Source organism: Saccopteryx leptura, chromosome 3, assembly GCF_036850995.1.
Source record: "Saccopteryx leptura isolate mSacLep1 chromosome 3, mSacLep1_pri_phased_curated, whole genome shotgun sequence".
Classification (NCBI taxonomy): domain Eukaryota; kingdom Metazoa; phylum Chordata; class Mammalia; order Chiroptera; family Emballonuridae; genus Saccopteryx; species Saccopteryx leptura.
Genome location: NC_089505.1, coordinates 294,533,617 through 294,553,374, shown reverse-complemented (window position 1 = coordinate 294,553,374; position 19,758 = coordinate 294,533,617). Strand labels below are relative to the sequence as shown.

Genomic DNA, 19,758 nt, shown 5'->3' with positions numbered 1-19,758 from the left:
TTTAGGAATAACCAGTACAGATTTACGGGACTCCTGAGATAATGTCTGCTTACTCTTCTGTATAGCTCTTTTTTCCCACAGTTCCTGCCTCCACAGACATTCTGAACCCTGATCTCTGACACTTCAACTCAATAAGGTTACTTACTTTCAGTTATATACACACACACCCCAGCTCTGTGACCTGAAATGTTTTCTGGGAAGAAAGCTGGGATCATCCTTTGTTTCTTTTCTGTCACATGTCCACCTCTGTGCTGCCTGTGGTTTAATTTCTGAAAACCTGTTGATTCATCTGCCTTAGCCTATCTTTCTCCTTGTTTGAGTCAGGAGGATTAATTCAACCCATTATTTCATCATGGCTGACAGTGGACGTCCTTCCACGGATTGACAATTCACATAACAGAGAAGCAGAAGCTAAATATACTGCTCACAAAAATTAGAAAATATTTCAAAATGAATATGAAATGATAAAAAAAGCATTTGATTTTTTTATTAAACAAGAACATTAGAAAAGCAAACGACAAGTCAAAGAAAGTTGTTCAATTATGCAAATGAGATGCAAAACCAACTTTTATTTCTTTGGTGAAAATGCATTATACAAAAGGCTGAGAGTACTGGAGTGTCTGTACGTTCCTTGATCCCCTAATTTTTGTGAGCAGAGACTTGGATTTGCAGAGTGTGGAAATAATAGTGTACAACACTGTGACAAAACTCTTTTATTATTCTAAACCCTGGTGGGAAATTAGTAGGTCTGACTTTGTGTGCATGGGTAGACACATACGAATTTTAAGGGGATTAAAGCTCTTGGAGTAGAATTCCACAGGGGCAGTCTGAAGTTTTGAGAGTCATCCATACAGTTGAAGGATGGAGTTAGGGTAGGCACGGTGACATTCACAGTAAGATTTCAGAGTTCTGCTGAGGCCTCATTAAATTTGATGCAGGGTCCCCATCAAAGACAGACCACTGGGTTCTGTAACCATGGACCTGACCTAGTGTAACAGTTCTTGTGTTTGCATCTTAACCACCTTATTCTTCTTCAGGAAATAAAACATCAACCATACAAATTGTTTATTCTTGAAAATACAGCATTTCCAAAATTATCACATAAGAGCAGAGAGAATACTTTATATCTGTGGATTATGTTACCAATGTTGGCCTGGAGGGATAGGAAAGGGAACTGCCATCAATCCATTCCAGAGCCAAAAATGGGTCTTTCAGTTTAATTTACCCCCTCAGTGTGATTAAAGTACACTAGATTATATGAAGAAGCTAAATGTTTAAAATACATATATGTTTAAAATACATATATACAACTTGATTTGTCTTATTTCAGTTGACTCTCAGAGCATTTGTCTTGAGGTATGCAATAGTTTAAATTGTAAAATTTTAAACAAATTATAAGCTTTTTATTCCTTCAACCCTAACCTTGAAAACCTTGAATAATTCATAAAGAAAACACTTAAAAGTAGCTAAGCTAAGACAAAGCAAGGCAGCAATATAGCCCTTGTATTTAATGATATTATACTCCTAATTTTATGAAATTCACCTTCATCATAAGGAGATATATGTAATGTTGAGGGTCCAACATTTAGTAAAATGTTAATCATCTAAAATTTAATAACGGTCTAATTTGAAACATTTTTATATCACTTGGTTTCCCCTGGTTTCAGAAGTTGATGGTTTAACTGCATAGTAAGTTTCCTAGCATAGCTATTTTACATGCCTTTAAGACTTCTAAACTTTAATGATCAAGTTAGGAATGTCATTTACAATTATTTTATAAAGTAAAAGGCACTTTAATTATTTTTATAACTGTTAGACTGTAAAAAAGATTCTTCATATAAAAATATATTTATCACTGATTAAATGTATCAGTTAGCTAGTGTTCAACAGTGATTACCAATGTCATAGATTGTGTCTTTGTGGAAATTTAGTCTCACTATATTTTTTTAAGTTGATAGGCACTTTAGAAGAGGCAGTTAAAAATAGGTGCTTAGCCTGACCAGGCGGTGGCGCAGTAGATAGAGCATCATACTGGGACCTGGAAGACCCAGGTTTGAGACCCCAAGGTCTCCAGCTTGAGCGCGGGCTCATCTAGTTTGAGCAAGGCTCACCAGCTTGAGCCCAAGGTCACTGGCTTGAGCAAGGGGTCACTCAGTCTGCTGTAGCCCCTCAGTCAAGGTATATATGAGAAAGGAATCGATGAACAACTAAGGTGCCGCAACAAAGAATTGATGTTTCTCATCTCTTTCCCTTCCTGTCTGTCTGTCCCTATCTGTCCCTCTCTCTGTCTCTCTTTGTCTCTGTCACACACACACACACACACACACACACACACACACAGGTGCTTAATAAATATTGTTGAATGAATAATGAATGAATTTTTAACTACTTGAGAACTAAACCTGTAAGTGCTAGAGTACTTAGAAATGAAAGTTCCATTGAGCTTAATTAAGCATAAACACCATACCAAGTTCACAGAACAGTTTTTGGAAAGACTAGCCATCTTTAGGCAACATAGGATCCAAATTAAAAATGAGATTGAGAGTAGAAATTTCAACACAGACACCCAGTCCACTAATTCACTGATCATTGATGAAAACTGGCTAAACACCTGTTTCTTTCTTTTTTTTGGGGGGGGAGGGTTTGACCAAGGGGAGTGAACATATGATATCAGTTCAACTAAAGAGAATGTACAGAACTCATTCTGGTTAATTTCTTTACTTTCAGAGTCATGTTTATCTTGTGTTAAGTTTTCTAATTGATTTTTTTATTTTTAACACTTTTTTTTCCCCATAGCACTTAATGGAATAGATTGTTAGTTTTCAATAGGAGGGTTCTAAGAATGAACTAGACAATATGTCTACCTGTTATAGGAAATGTAGAGCTAAAAAATGCATGTTCTGAACAGCAACTGGAGTTCACATTCAGTGTATTCCATCATCAGGCCGCAGCCATTTTGGATTTTCCTTTTTGTTGATAAAATAAGGTGGTTTGTTTGTCAAACTTGCTTCTAAAAAACCGATAGACTCAAAAATAAAAACTACAAATGGTTTAGTCATTATACAGGGTTCAATTGTGGATAAAGAAATCAGGAGCTTATTTATAACTATGCTAAGTGAGTATAAGTAGTATTTTCCCACTGTATTCTCCAATGCAATGCTCATCTTTCACCTTACTAAGTTTTTCTCTTAAGAAAATTAGTCAGATTTAGGGATCTCAGGTGACCTGGCACACTATTGAAAAACTATTAAAAGCCGGTAATGTCCATTCCCTTTGATTATTTACTTTTTGATTGTTTTTTTGTTTGTTTCAGGATTAGAACAAGGTGATCCAACCATGACTGGCAAAACACAGACCAGCAACGTCACGAACAAGAACGATCCCAAGTCCATCAACTCCCGCGTTTTCATCGGCAATCTAAACACAGCCATTGTCAAGAAAGTCGACATTGAAGCCATCTTTTCAAAGTATGGAAAAATAGTCGGCTGCTCGGTCCACAAAGGCTATGCGTTTGTACAGTACATGAGTGAGCGGCACGCGAGAGCGGCTGTGGCGGGAGAGAACTCCAGGGTCATCGCGGGCCAGCCCCTGGGTGAGTGATGGACCTCTCTGCCCGGCCAGAGCTGGTCTTCCTGTTTGAGAGCCAGCACACAATCTGTTATTTAATCAGTGTCGGCGCATCTGTACTTAAAATTTACAGCACTTTCTTATTTGTTCTCATGTTGTTTTAGATATGAGCATCTTATTTCCTTTTTACCTCTTTAAAGTTAAGATCACATCTGCTTTGTAATACTTGTTACCTCCACCAATCCTAACAGAGGTAGCAAAGGAAAACCAGGCATCATGTTTAACTTCATTTGATTTGAAATGGTGTCTGTCTTCCAGAGGACACGGTGTTATGCAATAAATAAATAAATAAATAACTCACTATATTTGTTGATGAAAGAAAGTCCAACCTGTAGAGAACTTTGATAAGAGTGTAGTGGAACCAAACTGATGATATTTCTGGGGAAGTTCCCTCTCTAATGCTCTGGAGAAGGACAGTTTGGCAGGACGTTTTTTATACGTTTGGAATGGAGGAGGTGATGTAAGGAAGGTCACGTGGAGGTGGCAGAAAGCAAGGGTAGCTCCCAAGGTTATATGTTTACAAGAGGATGATTATACTTCCAAGGGGTCTGAAAAAGAGGATGACCTTTGGCATTTTGATGGTGTGTGATTACAGATGCACATGCATAGTGGGCAGGGCTTGCTCAAAAACCTTTCACTGAGGAAGTTACATGCCTGGGGTGTGACTCGTTACCACAACCTGCCCAGGAGGGAGTTGTAATCAGATCACCCTGTGAGGTTCATTTTGGTCACTGAACATGTCACACTTATTATAGAGACCTTTTTCCATCCTCATACTTACACTGTTTGTTCTTGTGAGACTAATGTATTTTCCTCATTTTCTGTTTTTACTTTTTGGGGGGAAGGGATAAAAACATAGCAAAAAGGAGGTAAATTTTCAGAACTGGAAAAGGCATACAACCATCTCTTTCTTATCTAGCCAGGGATCTTGTACAATCATGGGCGATAATCAGAATTATACCTAATGTTTAAGGAATGATATATGTTCTTCAATGGAAGGAGAAGAATATCATCTGAAATAAAATGAAAATATTAAGAAGAAAATATTTTGTAATCAATATACAGATAAAAATAAAAATTCGTTTATTTTTTACATGAGGAAAAACTATAATGAATAATACACCAGTGATTCCCTAATTTATGACCAGATTTGTCTCTGAAACAGACTACTCATCTTCTCTTGAATAACTACAGGCATCTCAGCTTCAAACACCTAGAACAGAATTCTTGAGTTCCTGAACCCCATCCTGCATCAACCCTGTGCCCTCCTTCACAATAAATGGAAGCCTCATTATCCACTGAGTGTTCCAAACAATCACCTAGGTCACCCAGAATGAGAGTTACCTTCTGTGCAATACCTGCAGTGCCCCATGCTGCTATATCCCTGCATCCTCATCTCCATCCAACTTCTCCCTCTACCTTCTCGCCTCTGGGCATCCTGGGGAACTCGAACTTGCTGTGCATCAAATGTCCGGAGACTGGTCCCACCTCCCAGGCTGTGGATCTGCTGTTTCCTCTGCCCACAGGCAGGTCTTGGCCATTTATTTGCTTTCTGCCTTGTTATGGGTGGCACTCAAACTCACTTCCTGGGGGAGGCTCCTCCCAGCCTGCCCACCTATCTAAAATGGAATCGCATGCTTGTGGGGATGGTACACAAAAGGAAACTTGGCCTTTAGTTCATTTAGCTGCTTTTCCACGTTTGCCTTTTCCCACACGCCTTCTATACCACAGCGGAGGAGGGCTGTCCCAATTTATCCCTGGCTCCCTGCTTTTGACACGAAAGGGGGACTAGTGCATTGGACCCGCTTTATTTGGGGGGGATTCCTAAAAAGTCAGAATGTAGCTGTGAAATTCTTCTGAATTAAAAAATAATTTTAAGGCCCTGGCAGGTTGGCTCAGCGGTAGAGCGTCGGCCTGGCGTGCGGGGGACCCGGGTTTGATTCCCGGCGGGGTACATAGGAGAACCGCCCATTTGCTTCTCCGCCCCCCCCCCCCTCCTTCCTCTCTGTCTCTCTCTTCCCCTCCCGCAGCCCGGGCTCCAATGGAGCAAGGATGGCCGAGCGCTGGGGATGGCTCCTTGGCCTCTGCCCCAGGCGCTGGAGTGGCTCTGGTCGCGGGGAGCGACGCCCCGGAGGGTCAGAGCATCGCCCTGTGGTGGGCAGAGCGTTGCCCCTGGTGGGCGTGCCGGGTGGATCCCGGTCCGGCGCATGCGGGAGTCTGTCTGACTGTCTCTCCCCGTTTCCAGCTTCAGAAAAGAAGAAAGAAAAAAAATTTTTTTTAAGTATCATTTCTATAATGTCAAAACACCTTAGAAAAATTTATCTTGGTTATGTAATCAAATTTAAATTTGAAAGGGTGAAATACTCATGTAGCTTCTTAATATGTAGTTGAATTTGGATTCAAAGTTTTGTTAATGTTAGAAGGATCATGTTTTCAGTCTAAATTTAGTCATTGAGGATATTTTCTTCTCAAACACATATGTGAAAGGTCAAACTTTTCATTTCTAAGACTGACTTTTTTTATATATATGAGAGTTCACACATAAAATGTCCTTTTGTACCAAAGTATCAAGCGGAGGTTGGAGAGACGGAATCTAGATCAGTGTTAATTTTCTTGATTATATTGGTTTGATTACACACATGCTATAAATAGTCACTTGTCATATTTTACTTTTAGATTATTGAACGGTTATTATGCTTACAAAAGACACATTTTATGACCTTAATAAATCAGTTATTAATAGGTAGAGGAATGCAACACTAAAAAATAACTTATCTATTAAAACCATTCTTGCTCTTGGAAGAGCAAGAGTAAGGAGAAATCCCCCTCCCCAACTCCTCCTGAGTTTTATGTCTGGACTAATAATAAAATCGACATAAGACCAGATTAGCAGAAGAAAAAGCAATTTAATTCGTGCACACTGAAGATCAGTAATGATGTCAGAGAAGTGATCCAAGAAGGCAACTTTTAATTTATCAAAGAAACAATAAATATGTGAAGACCTGAAAGGACAAAGAAAACTAGATTTGGCTGTTTGTTGGTGGGAATCTAAACAGAGACAAGATTTGGGGTATTCAATTCCAGGAGGAGCAGCGAGGTTCATGTGTCCAGGCTTCTGGGCCCTCTGTTCCTTAACTCTGGGGATAAGGTGTCTCTCTCCGCACCCTGGGCCAAGGATTCCATAGGGGAGATTTAAGGCCTGCCTTCAAGGGTACAAGGGAGGGTCACCGTGGCCTTCTTGTACTGGGTGCCTATGAAGTAACTTTAATTCACAGTCATCAATATGCCACTGTAGGATAATTGGGGGTGGCCTGCCCTAGGTCCTGAAACTCTAAAACCTGTATACAGTCTCTGCTGTTTCTAAAAAAAAAAAAAAAAAAAAAAAATCTAGCTGGGAAAAAGAATGCCTAAAATAGACATTTAAATTAATGTCACTACATTATAAATGTCTTACACATGCTGCAGGACTTCAAAGAAGGAGCATGATGAATAGAGATGGTTAATTTTAAAGTAAATCTGGTGGCCGTTTGCCATTCTGACCATGAGGAAAGTATGCACATGCATTGGTAGAAAGGGAGGTATTGCTGTCTAAGGCCAAAGAAGAAGGAAGCTAATGTGTGTACAGTCCATCAAGCATGCCTGGGGAGTGATGGACTTCAAGTGTGTTTTTATCCTCAGCTAGCGTTTTGCATCCAGTGATCTTTTCAGGGTACAGCCATAATCATGTCACTCTCTGATAACCTTTCAGTGATTTCTCAGGGTTCTCAGGGAAGAGACATACAAAGTGGCTGACCCTTCATGTGTGATTTGCTTCTTGCTCATCTGTTGCTTCTCATCACTATCCTTTTCAGCCTTGCTGGTCTTCTTCTAACTTGACTTCTACACATTCTTTGAACAAGTCATCTTCGTTACCTCTCCAGGACCTTTTTACATGCTGTCTGATTGTGTGGAATGACCTTTCCTACCCAACTCCACTCCTCCATGTCACCTCCCTCCCCCACTTCTTTACTCCCCTCACTTGACTATCCAACCTTTAGATTTCAGGCCAAATGTTATCACTTAATGAAACCTAGGTTGGACCCTCCAGCCTAGTTCAAATGTTTTACCTTCCTGTCTAGCATGTGTCTGCTTCTCGGATGTATTTCTGTATTTACTATTTACTCATTGGTATTCATTCCTTCCCACTCTAGACTAAGTACCTTGAGCACATTGACTATGGTAAAGACTTGTGCCTGTGTAGGGGACAGAGGGTTGGATGGCTATGGTCAGCAGGATGGATGGGCTTCACTAAAGAGCTCTTCCACACGCCCTCCCAACACAGTAAGATGGAGATAGAGAGGGAGCAGGGGCAGGGGGAAGAACAGGAGGAGGAGCAGGAGCGAGTTCCCCAGAAAGTGAGAAACTCCAGCTTGGGATTGCTCTGAAGAGAGGGCATTGTGGTCTTCTTGTGGGGTGCAAGGTGTTCAGTCTTTCTAAAATCAGAACACCAGTAGTAGCTATTTAATTGGCGTGATCCAATTTTTTTAAATTAAAATCCAGTCTTCAATAAGCATCAAAACATAACATGTCTATATTTTATTAAAAGGTTATAGCTAATGATATATTGGTTTAAAGAAAGACTTTTGTCATGGAAGACTTCCTCTACATTTCTTAAAATGGCATCCTTTCATAGTTTTATTATTAATGACTAGATATTTGCTCAGTATTTCATCACTGTCGAAACTCTCTCAGGCGTGGGTTATCTTCTCTGATTCTCCCCCTGCTGAGAAGTCAGCCACAGGGACACTGATGCCCATTCTGCTGGCCAGGAACTGAAGCTCAGAAAGTAACTTGCCTTACATCATACAGATGGTAGCGTGGGATCTCACACTCACACATTCTGACCCTGATCGCTTTCGCTGTTTATTCTCGCCAGCAATCCTTTCCATATCAGCATATCAGTAGGGCGACTGTGCATTTGATCCTCCACACTGGACCCTTCTGAGAGTGAGAAGGGTGCTACCAACAGTTCTGCCATGACAATCCTGGGTGAAAGCAGCGTGTGTGTGTCAGGGTGATCCTGGGTGAGCTTGAATGCATGGTCCTCTTGATCTATTACAGTTGTACTTGAAGCAGACTGCCAGCTTACCTGGTCTTCCTCTGAGGACAAATACTGTATAGTATATTAGTAAATGTAGGCCATCCTCAGTATTGGAGAGAACCAGACATTTCAGTGGTTAAAGGAATAGAAATTGATTTGTTCCTCACACATACAGTAATCAGTTCCCCAAGAAGGGGACGGAGTAGGGTGGAGGCTGTGTTCTCTTCCATCCAGGGATGAGGCTGTAGGAAGTTCTGAAGTCCTTCAGTGTGCAGCTACCAGGGACCTGGGAGGAAGTGACTCCAGCAGGCAGGTGAAGCGAGTGAAGTGGATCTCGGGCATTGTTGCTCTTCTAGCCTCGAGGTGGTGCTCACTGGTCTCCTTCCCTCTTGCTGACCACACTGAGGTGAAGGTGGTGCTGGGCATCCACTCCTCCCAGTCACCCTGTAAGCAGGAAGAGTATAAACCTTCAGTGGGTCTGTTACAAGCTGTTTGCTGTATGTTTCACATTGATTTATTTTTGTTGTTGAAGTATAATCATCTGTAAGTAACATGGTGCCTGTGGTTGGCAGATCCTGGTGACTTGTATCTAGCAATGGAGTCCTAGAGCAGTGTTTCCTAACCTGAGCAGAATTGAAATGTGGGGCTATTGTTTTGGGGGCCAGTCCTGTATATTTTATGATGTAGCACCCCTCTCAGGAGTGAGATGTATCCAGATGTTACCAAATTTTCTCTGCAGGACAAATTCACACTGCTTTAGAGTAATCATAACAACATAAACTCCTTTAATTCAGAAATCTTGTAATAGTTTTAATCAAGATAAAGTATGGGAAAACAATGCTTTACATTATTTTGACAATAACTCATAATTTATAATAAGGATGGATTTTTCTTCAGTTGTCCAGAAAACAAAATTCAGCATGTGCATTTCAGAGTGATTGCCATGTGTTTGTAACTGTAACTCACTTATGACTGTATCACCAGTTTGTTTTAATCCTTAAAAACACAAACACCAGGGCCCTGACTGGCTAGCTCAGCGGTAGAGCATTGGCCTGGCGTGTGGACGTCCTGGGTTCAATTCCTGGGCAGGGCACACAGGAGAAGTGCCCATTTGCTTCTCTACCCCTCCCCCTCTCCCTTTTCTCTTCCTCTGTCTTCCCCTCCCGCAGTCAAGGCTCCATTGGAGCAAAGTTGGCCTGGGCGCTGAGGATGGCTCCATGGCCTCTGCCTCAGGTACTAGAATGGCTCCATTGCAAGGGAGCAACGTCCCATATGGGCAGAGCATCGCCCCCTGGTGGGCATGCCGGGTGGATCCCAGTCAGGCGTATGTGGGAGTCTGTCTCTCTGCTTCCCTGCTTCTCTCTTAAGAAAACAACAACAACAATAAAAAACCCACAAACACCAGAAACTCATCTGTCTATACAGTTGATGTATTTTTATGTTTAATGTTTTTAAATAAAAAAATAGTTTTTTTAAATCCCTCTTTCTCTTCACATCTTGAATATAATGCATTTTAGAGATGTGATATTTTTTTCATTTTATCCTTTCATTCAGACATTTCAGATCACCGCTAAAAATTAAGGAGAAAAAGAGTCTTGTGAAAGTGTTAAAGGAAAAAATACTGTGCTCTGAGACTACTCAGATTCTCAGGATGGTGTTCAAATATGTATTTTTCAACAATACCACTAAAAACATGTTAAAGCAAAGACAGTAAGACCTTCTGCGACCCTGGGTGACGTTTTCTGTAACAAATACGTTAGCTCTTCTACTGCACCCATTCCGCTACATTGTGGTCTGTATTATTCTTCCTGTGTGTGCCATCAGGTACGAGTGAGACGCTCTGTTGGCACAGGTAGTGAGGACACACTGACAGCCCGGGCGGCAGTGACAAGCACGGGCAATCAATTTGGACAATGTGGTCTATTGCAGGACCCCTTGAGATGTGCACAAACCCTGCTGGGGCTTCTAAGTCAAGAAAATCTCATAGGAAACATCTCACATAGAATGCTGTAGGCTATAAAGAACACTTTAGGCAAGATGCCCTTATCTAAACCTATTACGATTTGTACTGATACAAAGGGAAAGAAAAAAGCATTGCCTCTGTGTCTAGAGAATGTCTTGTCATCATGCTTCCTCAACTGACAAAGCTGTCAGTTCTCAAGATGTATTCATACGTTAATCCTTTAGTTGGGTTCAACAATAGCTGTCAGGAGAATAGTAGGAGTGTCAAATGAGTAAGTATTTGAATTTCTCTTTCTTTGAAACTATTCACCATTCCAGCTTTCTTTCTGCGCTAAAGAAATGCCTACCACATCTCTAGATTTTAAATAATCAGTTTTCCAACAGATTTTATATTATACAGATAATGCAAAGTGGTTATCAATTGAAGAACGTTCTGTTTAGATGATCATTATCTTTGTTTTGGCTGTGAAGTGTCTTGAATGGAGCACATAGGCAAAGGAGTACAGAATTCCCTAGGATATGGTATTCAGTATAAATTACTTTATATCATCTTTTCTGTGTTTGGCAGCAGTATGTTGCCATTTTAAATAGTTGATTTTAGTAATGATGCTTTTATTTATATATTATTTTCAGCTATCAGCCTTCAGTATATATATATATATATATACTCTATTACATTTTAAAAAATTATCTTTCTAAAATCATTCATGGAAGCTAAATAACAAATTTCATTTATGCCATTTTACAAATAAGGAAACCTAGACCCTGAGTGAGTAGCTCAGTTGGTTAGAGCATTGTACTGATAAACCAAGGTAGCAGTTTCAATCCCCAGTAAAGGCACATACTGGAATCAACCAATGAATGCATAGGTAAGTGGAACAGCAAATCGATTTCTCTCTCTCTTTCTTTCCTCTGTGTCTAAAAGGGGGGGGGGGGGGTTCCTATAATGAATGTTAAAGAGCATATTTTCATGAAGACAAAGGTCTTTCCTTCTAAATCCTACTATCTAAAGCACACGTATGCTATCTGTGGGTTGTTCCACCTTCATCTCACCCTCCACCATTCTCAGAAAGCATTAGAAACAAGGTTCTGTGGTCTGCAAAGCGCAGCACACATTTCAGGTTCTCGGTAATTAAACAGAGCTACTTAATATGCTATAAACAAATGCTAATTAGCAAGCTTCTGTAATAGAGTGAATTACAGAACTAGCAGTCTGTCAGCCAAGGAGACATATATCTCCATGTGCGATGAGAAGCCTGGGGGATCCTCTCTGTGCCTCCGAAATTGGTTATCAGACTCAGTGGCTGAGCCTGAATTAGCAGAAGCAGTGGATACGTCTGTGAGCAATTTCTTCACCACCATTGGAAACTCCCGAGCAACATTTGGAAGGATCTTATTAGTTTAAACTTGTTCTAACTTATCCCCTAGAACAAAGCTGGACATAATACTATATAAGATACAATACCTCAGGTTACCTTTAATCCTGTTAATAAAATGTCCAAAAGTCACTTGTGAACTAATTTCAGAATACTGTACTAATAGGAACATCTATTCTTCTAACAGCATGTGTAGAATTGTGTTAGGTGCTTTCCAAACCACACCAAGCTCTACAGGCACATAGAAAAACAAAGTCCCTCAAAATTAAACTAAAATGTAAAGTAAATTAATACAACAAAATAAAATAGAAGACCAATCTTGAAAAATACTCTGATTGTGGAGTTGACTATGTAAACATAAACACAAGATAAAGCATGATATAAGGTAGGTCAAGTGCCATTTAAAAAGAAAAAACTATTGTATGTTTATTGTATGAAATAGCATACAAGAGAAGGTGGAAAACATAGAAATTGAAATTATTGTTAAAAGGTTGTGAAAGTTGGTGGTTAAGAGAGCAGGCTGTGGACTCAGGCTTCCAGTGTTGGAATCCTAGCATTCCAGTATTGCTGTGTAATTTGGGGCAAGTTCTTGGTGCCATTTCCTTGTCTGTAAAATGAAGATAATCATAAAAGGACTCACCTTGTAAAGTTGTTGTGAAGATTGAATGCGTCAACACATGTAAAGTTCTTAGACTGCTGTCTGGGGTGTATGAAGTGCTATAAAAACCAAAAGGAAGTGGGAAGACTGGGCATCCCATCAATCTTATTGCCTGATGGTTCTCAGTACCATCTCAAAAACAGTCAGAGACCTGGAGTCCTGCTCCTGGGCGAACATCTTCTGGGAGGTGTGGATCCTGTACAAGAATTTATCGATTCTGGGCTTTGCTTTCTTCATATGTAAGAGGACCATGGCTATAGATCCCGGGGAATTCTAATATTCATTATGGCTTATGCTTTTCTGTCCTACTGAAGAAATCTTTACCTATTCTGTGGTCATGAAGACATCCTTTTAGGCTTTCTTCAGGTGGTGGGGGGGGGACACTGTTTTGTTTGTTTTACCATTTACATTTAAATTTTAATACATCTGGAATTGAATTTTTTTCAATTTTATGTATTTGAATAAATTAACTTATTTCCTTCTGACTATCCAAATCAACTCTATTTTGGGGGTGCAGGAGCAGGGACTGTTCTTTCCTCACTGCCCCAAAATGTCAGTTTGGATATAGAACAAGCGGTATATTGTGTGTGTGTGTGTGTGTGTGTGTGTGTGTGTGTGTGTGTGTATTTATATTATTGGAGAGAAAGTATTTTTTCTTTACCTTTCCAGGTTCCTTGGGTGGTCTAATAATCAAATTAACCTGAGACTGATTAACAGTGGAAAAAATTTAATTTTGAACCTATGGAGGCTTTCTTAGAAAAATGAGGGCTCACAGATAGTTAGGAAGTTGGGGCTTCTATGCCATTCTGAACTGAGGAGAAGGGGGAGGATCCTGGGACATTAAGGGGAGGAAGGCGATTCCCATGGAGGTAGAATAACGAGTGTTCACCATGCCACGTAGACAGTGGGACACAAGGAGGACCTGTTTTCAAGGGTCTGCCGAGTCACCCCCACTCTTCTACCCCGTATCGCTGTATTTATCTCCTGGACCAAGACCTTCATCTCAATTATTTTAGGCAGTTAATGGGGAGGTAAAAAGCTCTTCTTGAGTCTTTTGGCCTCAAATTGTCTTCAGCTCAGAATAATCTGTATACCAGGGTGGTGCATTCTGGAAAGACTCATTCTGAGCAATTACTATAAATTTTAAAAAATATTAAGTGTACATATCTAATAACACATATTTTGTATGTAATTATATAGAGAATTTTACTTAGTATCAGTTTATATAACTTCATGTATGCTATAGACATTATGCTATAACTACTATGGTACTGGTAATTCATAAATGACACCATTTTAGAAATTTTATTTCCTAATTGCTCATCACTGGTGTATCATTAATAGACCTACAGATTTTTCAAAATTTTCTTACTAATTCTAACAGTTCACACTCTGGTTTTTTGTTTCTGTTTGTTTGTTTTAGATATTTTATGTGTATAACCATGTCTCTTGCAAATAATAGTTTTATTTCTCATATTCCAATATATCTACATTTTTTTCCTGGCATTGTCACATTGGCTAGTATCTCTAGACTAGCGTGGAAGAGCTGTAGTGCTTGCAGATATGTTTTCTTGTTACATGAGAAAGCTGTCAATATTTTGCTATTTTCGTTTACCACAGGATTTTATTTTTGTCAAACATCTCTATCATTTTAGGGAAGTTCTCTTTATATTTCTTATTGGTTATTGATTTTTACTGAATTTTATTCACTTCTTTTCTTTTATATATGGAAATGATTATTTTATTTTTCTCACTTGTTCTGTTAATGTGAAAGAACTGCAACTGATCTATGTTACATCAATTTCACACTCCTGGAATCAACACAACATAGTCATAAAGGAGGATATATTTACCTCTATGTTCATACTAGAGATTCAGAGTTTGACCTGCAAGTTTCACGCTTGGTATGGTCTTACCAGTTTTGCTGTTTATGCTAGCCTCATAAAATGAATGAGGAAGCATTCCTTCTTTTCCTGTTCTCTGAAAATTTGTGTAAGATTGATGATATTTCTTTCATAGATATGTGGAGAATTCACCCAAGGTGTCATTTGAGCCAGGAGTATTTTGTGGAAATATCATTAATACAGATTTAGTTGTTTTAATGAACAAAGGATTTTAAAATTTTTTCATGTGCCAGTTTTGGAGAAAGACGTTTTACAAGGGATGTGCTAATTTGATACATATTTTCAAATATGTGGACATAAAGCTATTCACAGTATTCTCATATTTTACTTCATTAGGATCTTTAAGTGATGTCTGTCACTTTGCTCATACCAGTGTTGGAAATTTTGGGCTTAATTCTTTCTTCTTTTGTCAGTTTAGTCATTTACTCAGATAACTGAATTATGGCTTGGTGTATTTTCTCTATTGTTTATGTTTTTGTTTCATTACTTCATAATCTTTACCTTTATTATTTTTTTCTACTCTGTTTGGTTTAGTTTACTACTCTTTCTATAACTCCATAAATTAAGACTCAGATAATTAATTTTTAGTTTATTATGTTTTCTAAAAAATGCATTTAACTCTTTGATTCTGAACACAGCTTCCATTTGTCCCACAAGTTCTCACACCTCATATATTCAGAATAAATTAGTTGATAACTAGTTTTAATTCTTATTGGTGATTCTTCTTTGATTTATTGGTTATTTTAAAGTTTGTTACTGAATTATAATTTTTTAAAATTGATTTTAGCTTAATTTCACTGTAGACAGGGAATTAAACTAATGAAAAAACCTGATACCATTTTGTAACTCTGTGTATGGTCACTTTTTATGGGTTCCATATGTAGTTGATAAGAAGCCTGTGTATTTGGCTGGTACTCAATGCAGACTTTCTATGTGTTGAACAGGGAGAGATCACTGATTGAATTACCTGCTATTATCAGTATTGAATGTTGTCTTCTTTTCCATTAATTATTATGAGAGGTGATTTAGATTATAGATTTATCTGTTTAATTTCTTTAAATTTTGCTTTATATAGTTAAAGCAATAATGTCTGGTAAAGACACACTTGAAATTATTGTCTCTTTCTAATGGATTCATCCTTTTATTGGTATGATGTGTCTCTATCTCCAGTAATTATTTTTGTCTTAAGGAAAAAGTGTCTAATTTTAATATAGCTGAACTCACTTCCTATGGATTAATGTTTTTATGGTAGATCATTTTTCATCCATTTTAATTTCAGAGATTCTGTCAATATATAAAGCATGCTTGTAAGCAAAATATAATTTTTTAAAAATAAAGTCTGATGGCCTTTGTCTTTTACATGTATTAACTTAGTCATATTTAATTATGATATATTTGAATATATATCTACAAGTTTGCTATTCTTTATTTGTGCTATGGATTGCATGTTATTTTTTTTCTTGCCTTGTGATATTATCTTTCTTTTAATGTTCTTTATTTTCCAATTAGCTTATGAATTTACAAATGTTAACTGTTGTTATACTATTACCCTAGCAGGAGTCATCAAACTTTTTATAAAAACCGCCCACTTTTGCAGTGCTGGTCAACCTAGTACCTACCACCCACTAGTGGGCATTCCAGCTTTCATGGTGGGCCAATCACGGTGCTGTTTGGTTGCTCTTTTACTGCCCACCATGAAAGCTGAAACACCGACTAGTGGGGGGTAAGGGCTAGGTTGACCAGCACTGCAAAAGTGGGCAGTTTTTATAAAAAGTTTGACGACCCCTGCTTGGAACAGGTATGTATATGCAGATTTAGTAGTTTAACGTAGATTAGTCTTTCTATTTCTTTCCTGACATCCCAGGTACATAGTATACCTGAAGTTCATTCATGCCCCTCACTTTTTGTGTTGTAATTGTCCTGCATTTTAATTATACATCTATTTTGCTTCATTTCTTAACTTTTCATTTGGAGATTTTCAAGCATATGAAGAAGGAGAATAGTGTAATGAACTAGATAATGCACATGTCCTCGTCTTGGCAATTAACAATTCACAAGCATATTGCTTTTGCTATACCTCACACTTCCTTTCTACTCCATGAATTGTTTTGCAGCAAGTCCCTGATACATAATTTCATCTGCAAATATTTTATCGTGAATATATAAAATTTTATCTTTTAGAAAAAAAAAACAACCACAATATTATGATCTCACCAAATATAGTTGCTATTTTTCTTTAATACAAATCTAGTAGTAACTCCCCATTTTCCACAATCCCTTCTCTTCCTCTTTAACTTAAAATTAATTTATTTGAATTGGAATTTATAGATAGAGATTAAGCTTTATTGATATGTCCCTAATGTCCCTCAATTTGTAGGCTCTCCTAATAGTTTACCCTCTCCCCTGCATTTTATCTATTGAAATAACTGGGTCATTTGTCCTATAAAGTTTCACAGGTCCTGCTATTTGGTGATTGCATCCCTGGGTATCATTTAACATACTTCTCATTTTGTTATCATTCCTAAAAATTGTTAGTGATATCTAGAGGCTTGATCTGATTCAGGTGGAATTTTTAAAGATTTCTTCCATCTAAAGGTATGTGTCTGGTTTTCTCTCCTAATAGCCACTGACTATGGTCATCTATTTCTATAAGTTTTTTTTTTGTAGTTGTTGTTTATTAGCTATAATTATTCTAAAAAGAGATCATTCTTTCATCATGTACTTGGTTACCCTGAGTTATTATTGTGTAGAAAAAAAGAAGAAATGATTTATTTTTATACTAATACTTATAAAGTGGATCCCTAGCCTTTACTAAAGATTAAAAAGGGTTTTAAAACATTATTTATAATCTTTGAGCTCAGAAATGAACCATAGTTCATATGTTTTTATCCCTTGCAGTTGTGACTTCAATTAATCAAATTATTTTGACTGTACTTTGTGGCACCATGCTCTACTCTTTCCTACATTGTTTTGACATAACTCAAGAGTCTTTGATGGTTACCTTCATTTCTGATATGTTCCAGGAACATAATTTCTTGCCCCATACAGGGAATCAGCATGTTCTCCAAAGAGCTCTGGACCACTTAGTGGGAAATGTTATTTTAGATCTATCATTCTGGGTGCTAAGGACTCTCATTGCCACTGAATCTTTTTATTATGTATCTGTTGCTTCAATAGAGCTAGAAGATACAAACATACACACAAAAAAAGAAAAAGAAAAAATTAGTTTACACTGATAATTTCTATTAACTAACAGGATTACAGGAATTTAACCTCATCAATCTTACATCTATACTCCCCTTCAACATTGTCAGAACTCTCTCTTCTCAACTATACCTTATGGTTACTTATTTGATCATCCAATAATACACATGTAGGAGTCCCAGAAAAACATTACCATCAGCACCAACACCATTATGATTTCTGAAATTACTTACATATTTACATTATATTTTAAAGGCAGAAACCTTGGGCCAAACCAAAAACCCAAGGCTTGTGTATTCCAAAAGGAAAGTTTATTTTAAAATTACCTGGTGCAGGTGGGCTGAGACCAACCAAGAGTATCAGCCCCAAGCTGCTGGAGAGAGCGTTAGATGTAGGGGTTGCTGCAGGCATTTGCTGGCATGGGGTTGGGTGCACGTGGACATACTCAGATGAGCATATCAGGGTTTGTGGCTTTGATAATTTACTTGACAATGAGCAGGAGGAGGGGAATTCTGCTGTAGAAACACAAGTTTTTTCTGATGTAGCTCAGGCCTAATCAGTATGGACCTTTCAGGTATTCTTAGTAAATCTTGAAGACAGCTGAGAGGTCAGGAATCTGCCAGGAATAGCCAGATCCTGGCATCTCTGGGCCTGTGGCTAGGGTTTCATAAGCAACTTTTGTGATTTAAATTCCACTAATGGTCAAGCCCCTCCCCAATTCAGGCTTTCCCTGACATTTCCGCAAAGGTAAACTTTTTGAAGTCTCTGAGTGACATCAGAGAAATGGCACCATAAGAGATACTCCCAATCTCTCCCCTTGGAATTTCAACAAATTCTCTAACTATAGGTAGAGAAAAAACCCCAGATGAACCTAAAATATACACACACACCAGATAGACAAAGGTATGATGATTACTCAAGAAAGCAGGCCAAAGATAGAATCCACTCATGGAAGAAAAAAGCCAGAGGACTGAGTTTTTCTCTTTCCTCATGGACCTGAGGGAGGCAGGCACTGCTAGCGCAGGCTTTGTCTCAGTACCTAGAGAAGACAGTCTGAGGGGGCGGCGGCCAGGACCCGGAACAGGACCATTTCCGGCATCTACCACACCTATTGGTGATTGCAGACACTGGACACCAACAAAGCCTGTGGTGTGCTCTCAAGAACCGCTTGTGGAGGCCTGACCTGTGGTGGCGCAGTGGGATAAAGCATCAACCTGGAACACTGAGGTCGCCAGTTCGAAACCTTGGGCTTGCCTGGTCAAGGCACATATGGGAGTTGATGCTTCCTGCTCCTCCCCCTTCTCTCTCTCTCTATCTCTCTCTCTCACTCCTCTCTCTCTAAAAAATCAATAAATAAAATATTAAAAAAAAAAAAGAACCGCTTCTGGAGATTGGCACATGGAGCACTGAGATGTGCTAGATGTGACTGTGTGGCAGTGGAATTTAGCATGTGTGGCACCAAGATGCACTTGATCTGTGCCCCACTTGCTTCCAAAGCTAGGACACTGGCTTGCCCAGTGGAGTTTAGCCTGTCTGGCACAGAGAGGTGCTTAATCTGCAATCTGCACCCCACCTGCTTCCGAAGCCCCGCCTGCTCCTGAAGCTCGGACACTGGCTTACAGCATGCAGCCCCTGCCCTGCCCAGGGCTGTGCTTTGAGTGCTTAGAGTGGTATTGGATGAGGGGCCAGGCTGTGTCACCCCAGCCTCCCAGTCCTGTATTGCTCCCTTTGCTGTGTGAACAGTGGCGGTGGTGGACCCCCCCCCCCAGCTGAGTCCCCAGGCTGCTCTCTCCTGTGAGAGGTGGGGGTATCTGGGCACTCGATCCCCTGCTCTCTTGGGACGTGGAGGGGGCAGAGGACTGCTAGTCAACCATTGCTAGAGCCATAATATTGCAGAGCCCTAACAAGTCCCTTTTACCAATGCAACTGTGGCCCTGCCTGCATCAT

The 19,758-nt window shown here is 39.2% G+C and overlaps 1 protein-coding gene across 4 annotated transcripts in view; it reads left to right on the top strand.

The window, feature by feature from the left end:
• Positions 1 to 19,758, top strand: part of RALYL (RALY RNA binding protein like) — a 618,546-nt gene that overhangs the window by 285,595 nt on the left and 313,193 nt on the right. For all 4 annotated transcript variants that reach the window (XM_066372430.1, XM_066372428.1, XM_066372426.1 and 1 more), the window contains one exon: positions 3,314 to 3,592. In XM_066372430.1, the coding sequence (XP_066228527.1) occupies positions 3,337 to 3,592 (256 nt within the window). In that variant the 5' untranslated portion in view covers positions 3,314 to 3,336. The remainder of the gene's footprint in view (positions 1 to 3,313; positions 3,593 to 19,758) is intronic.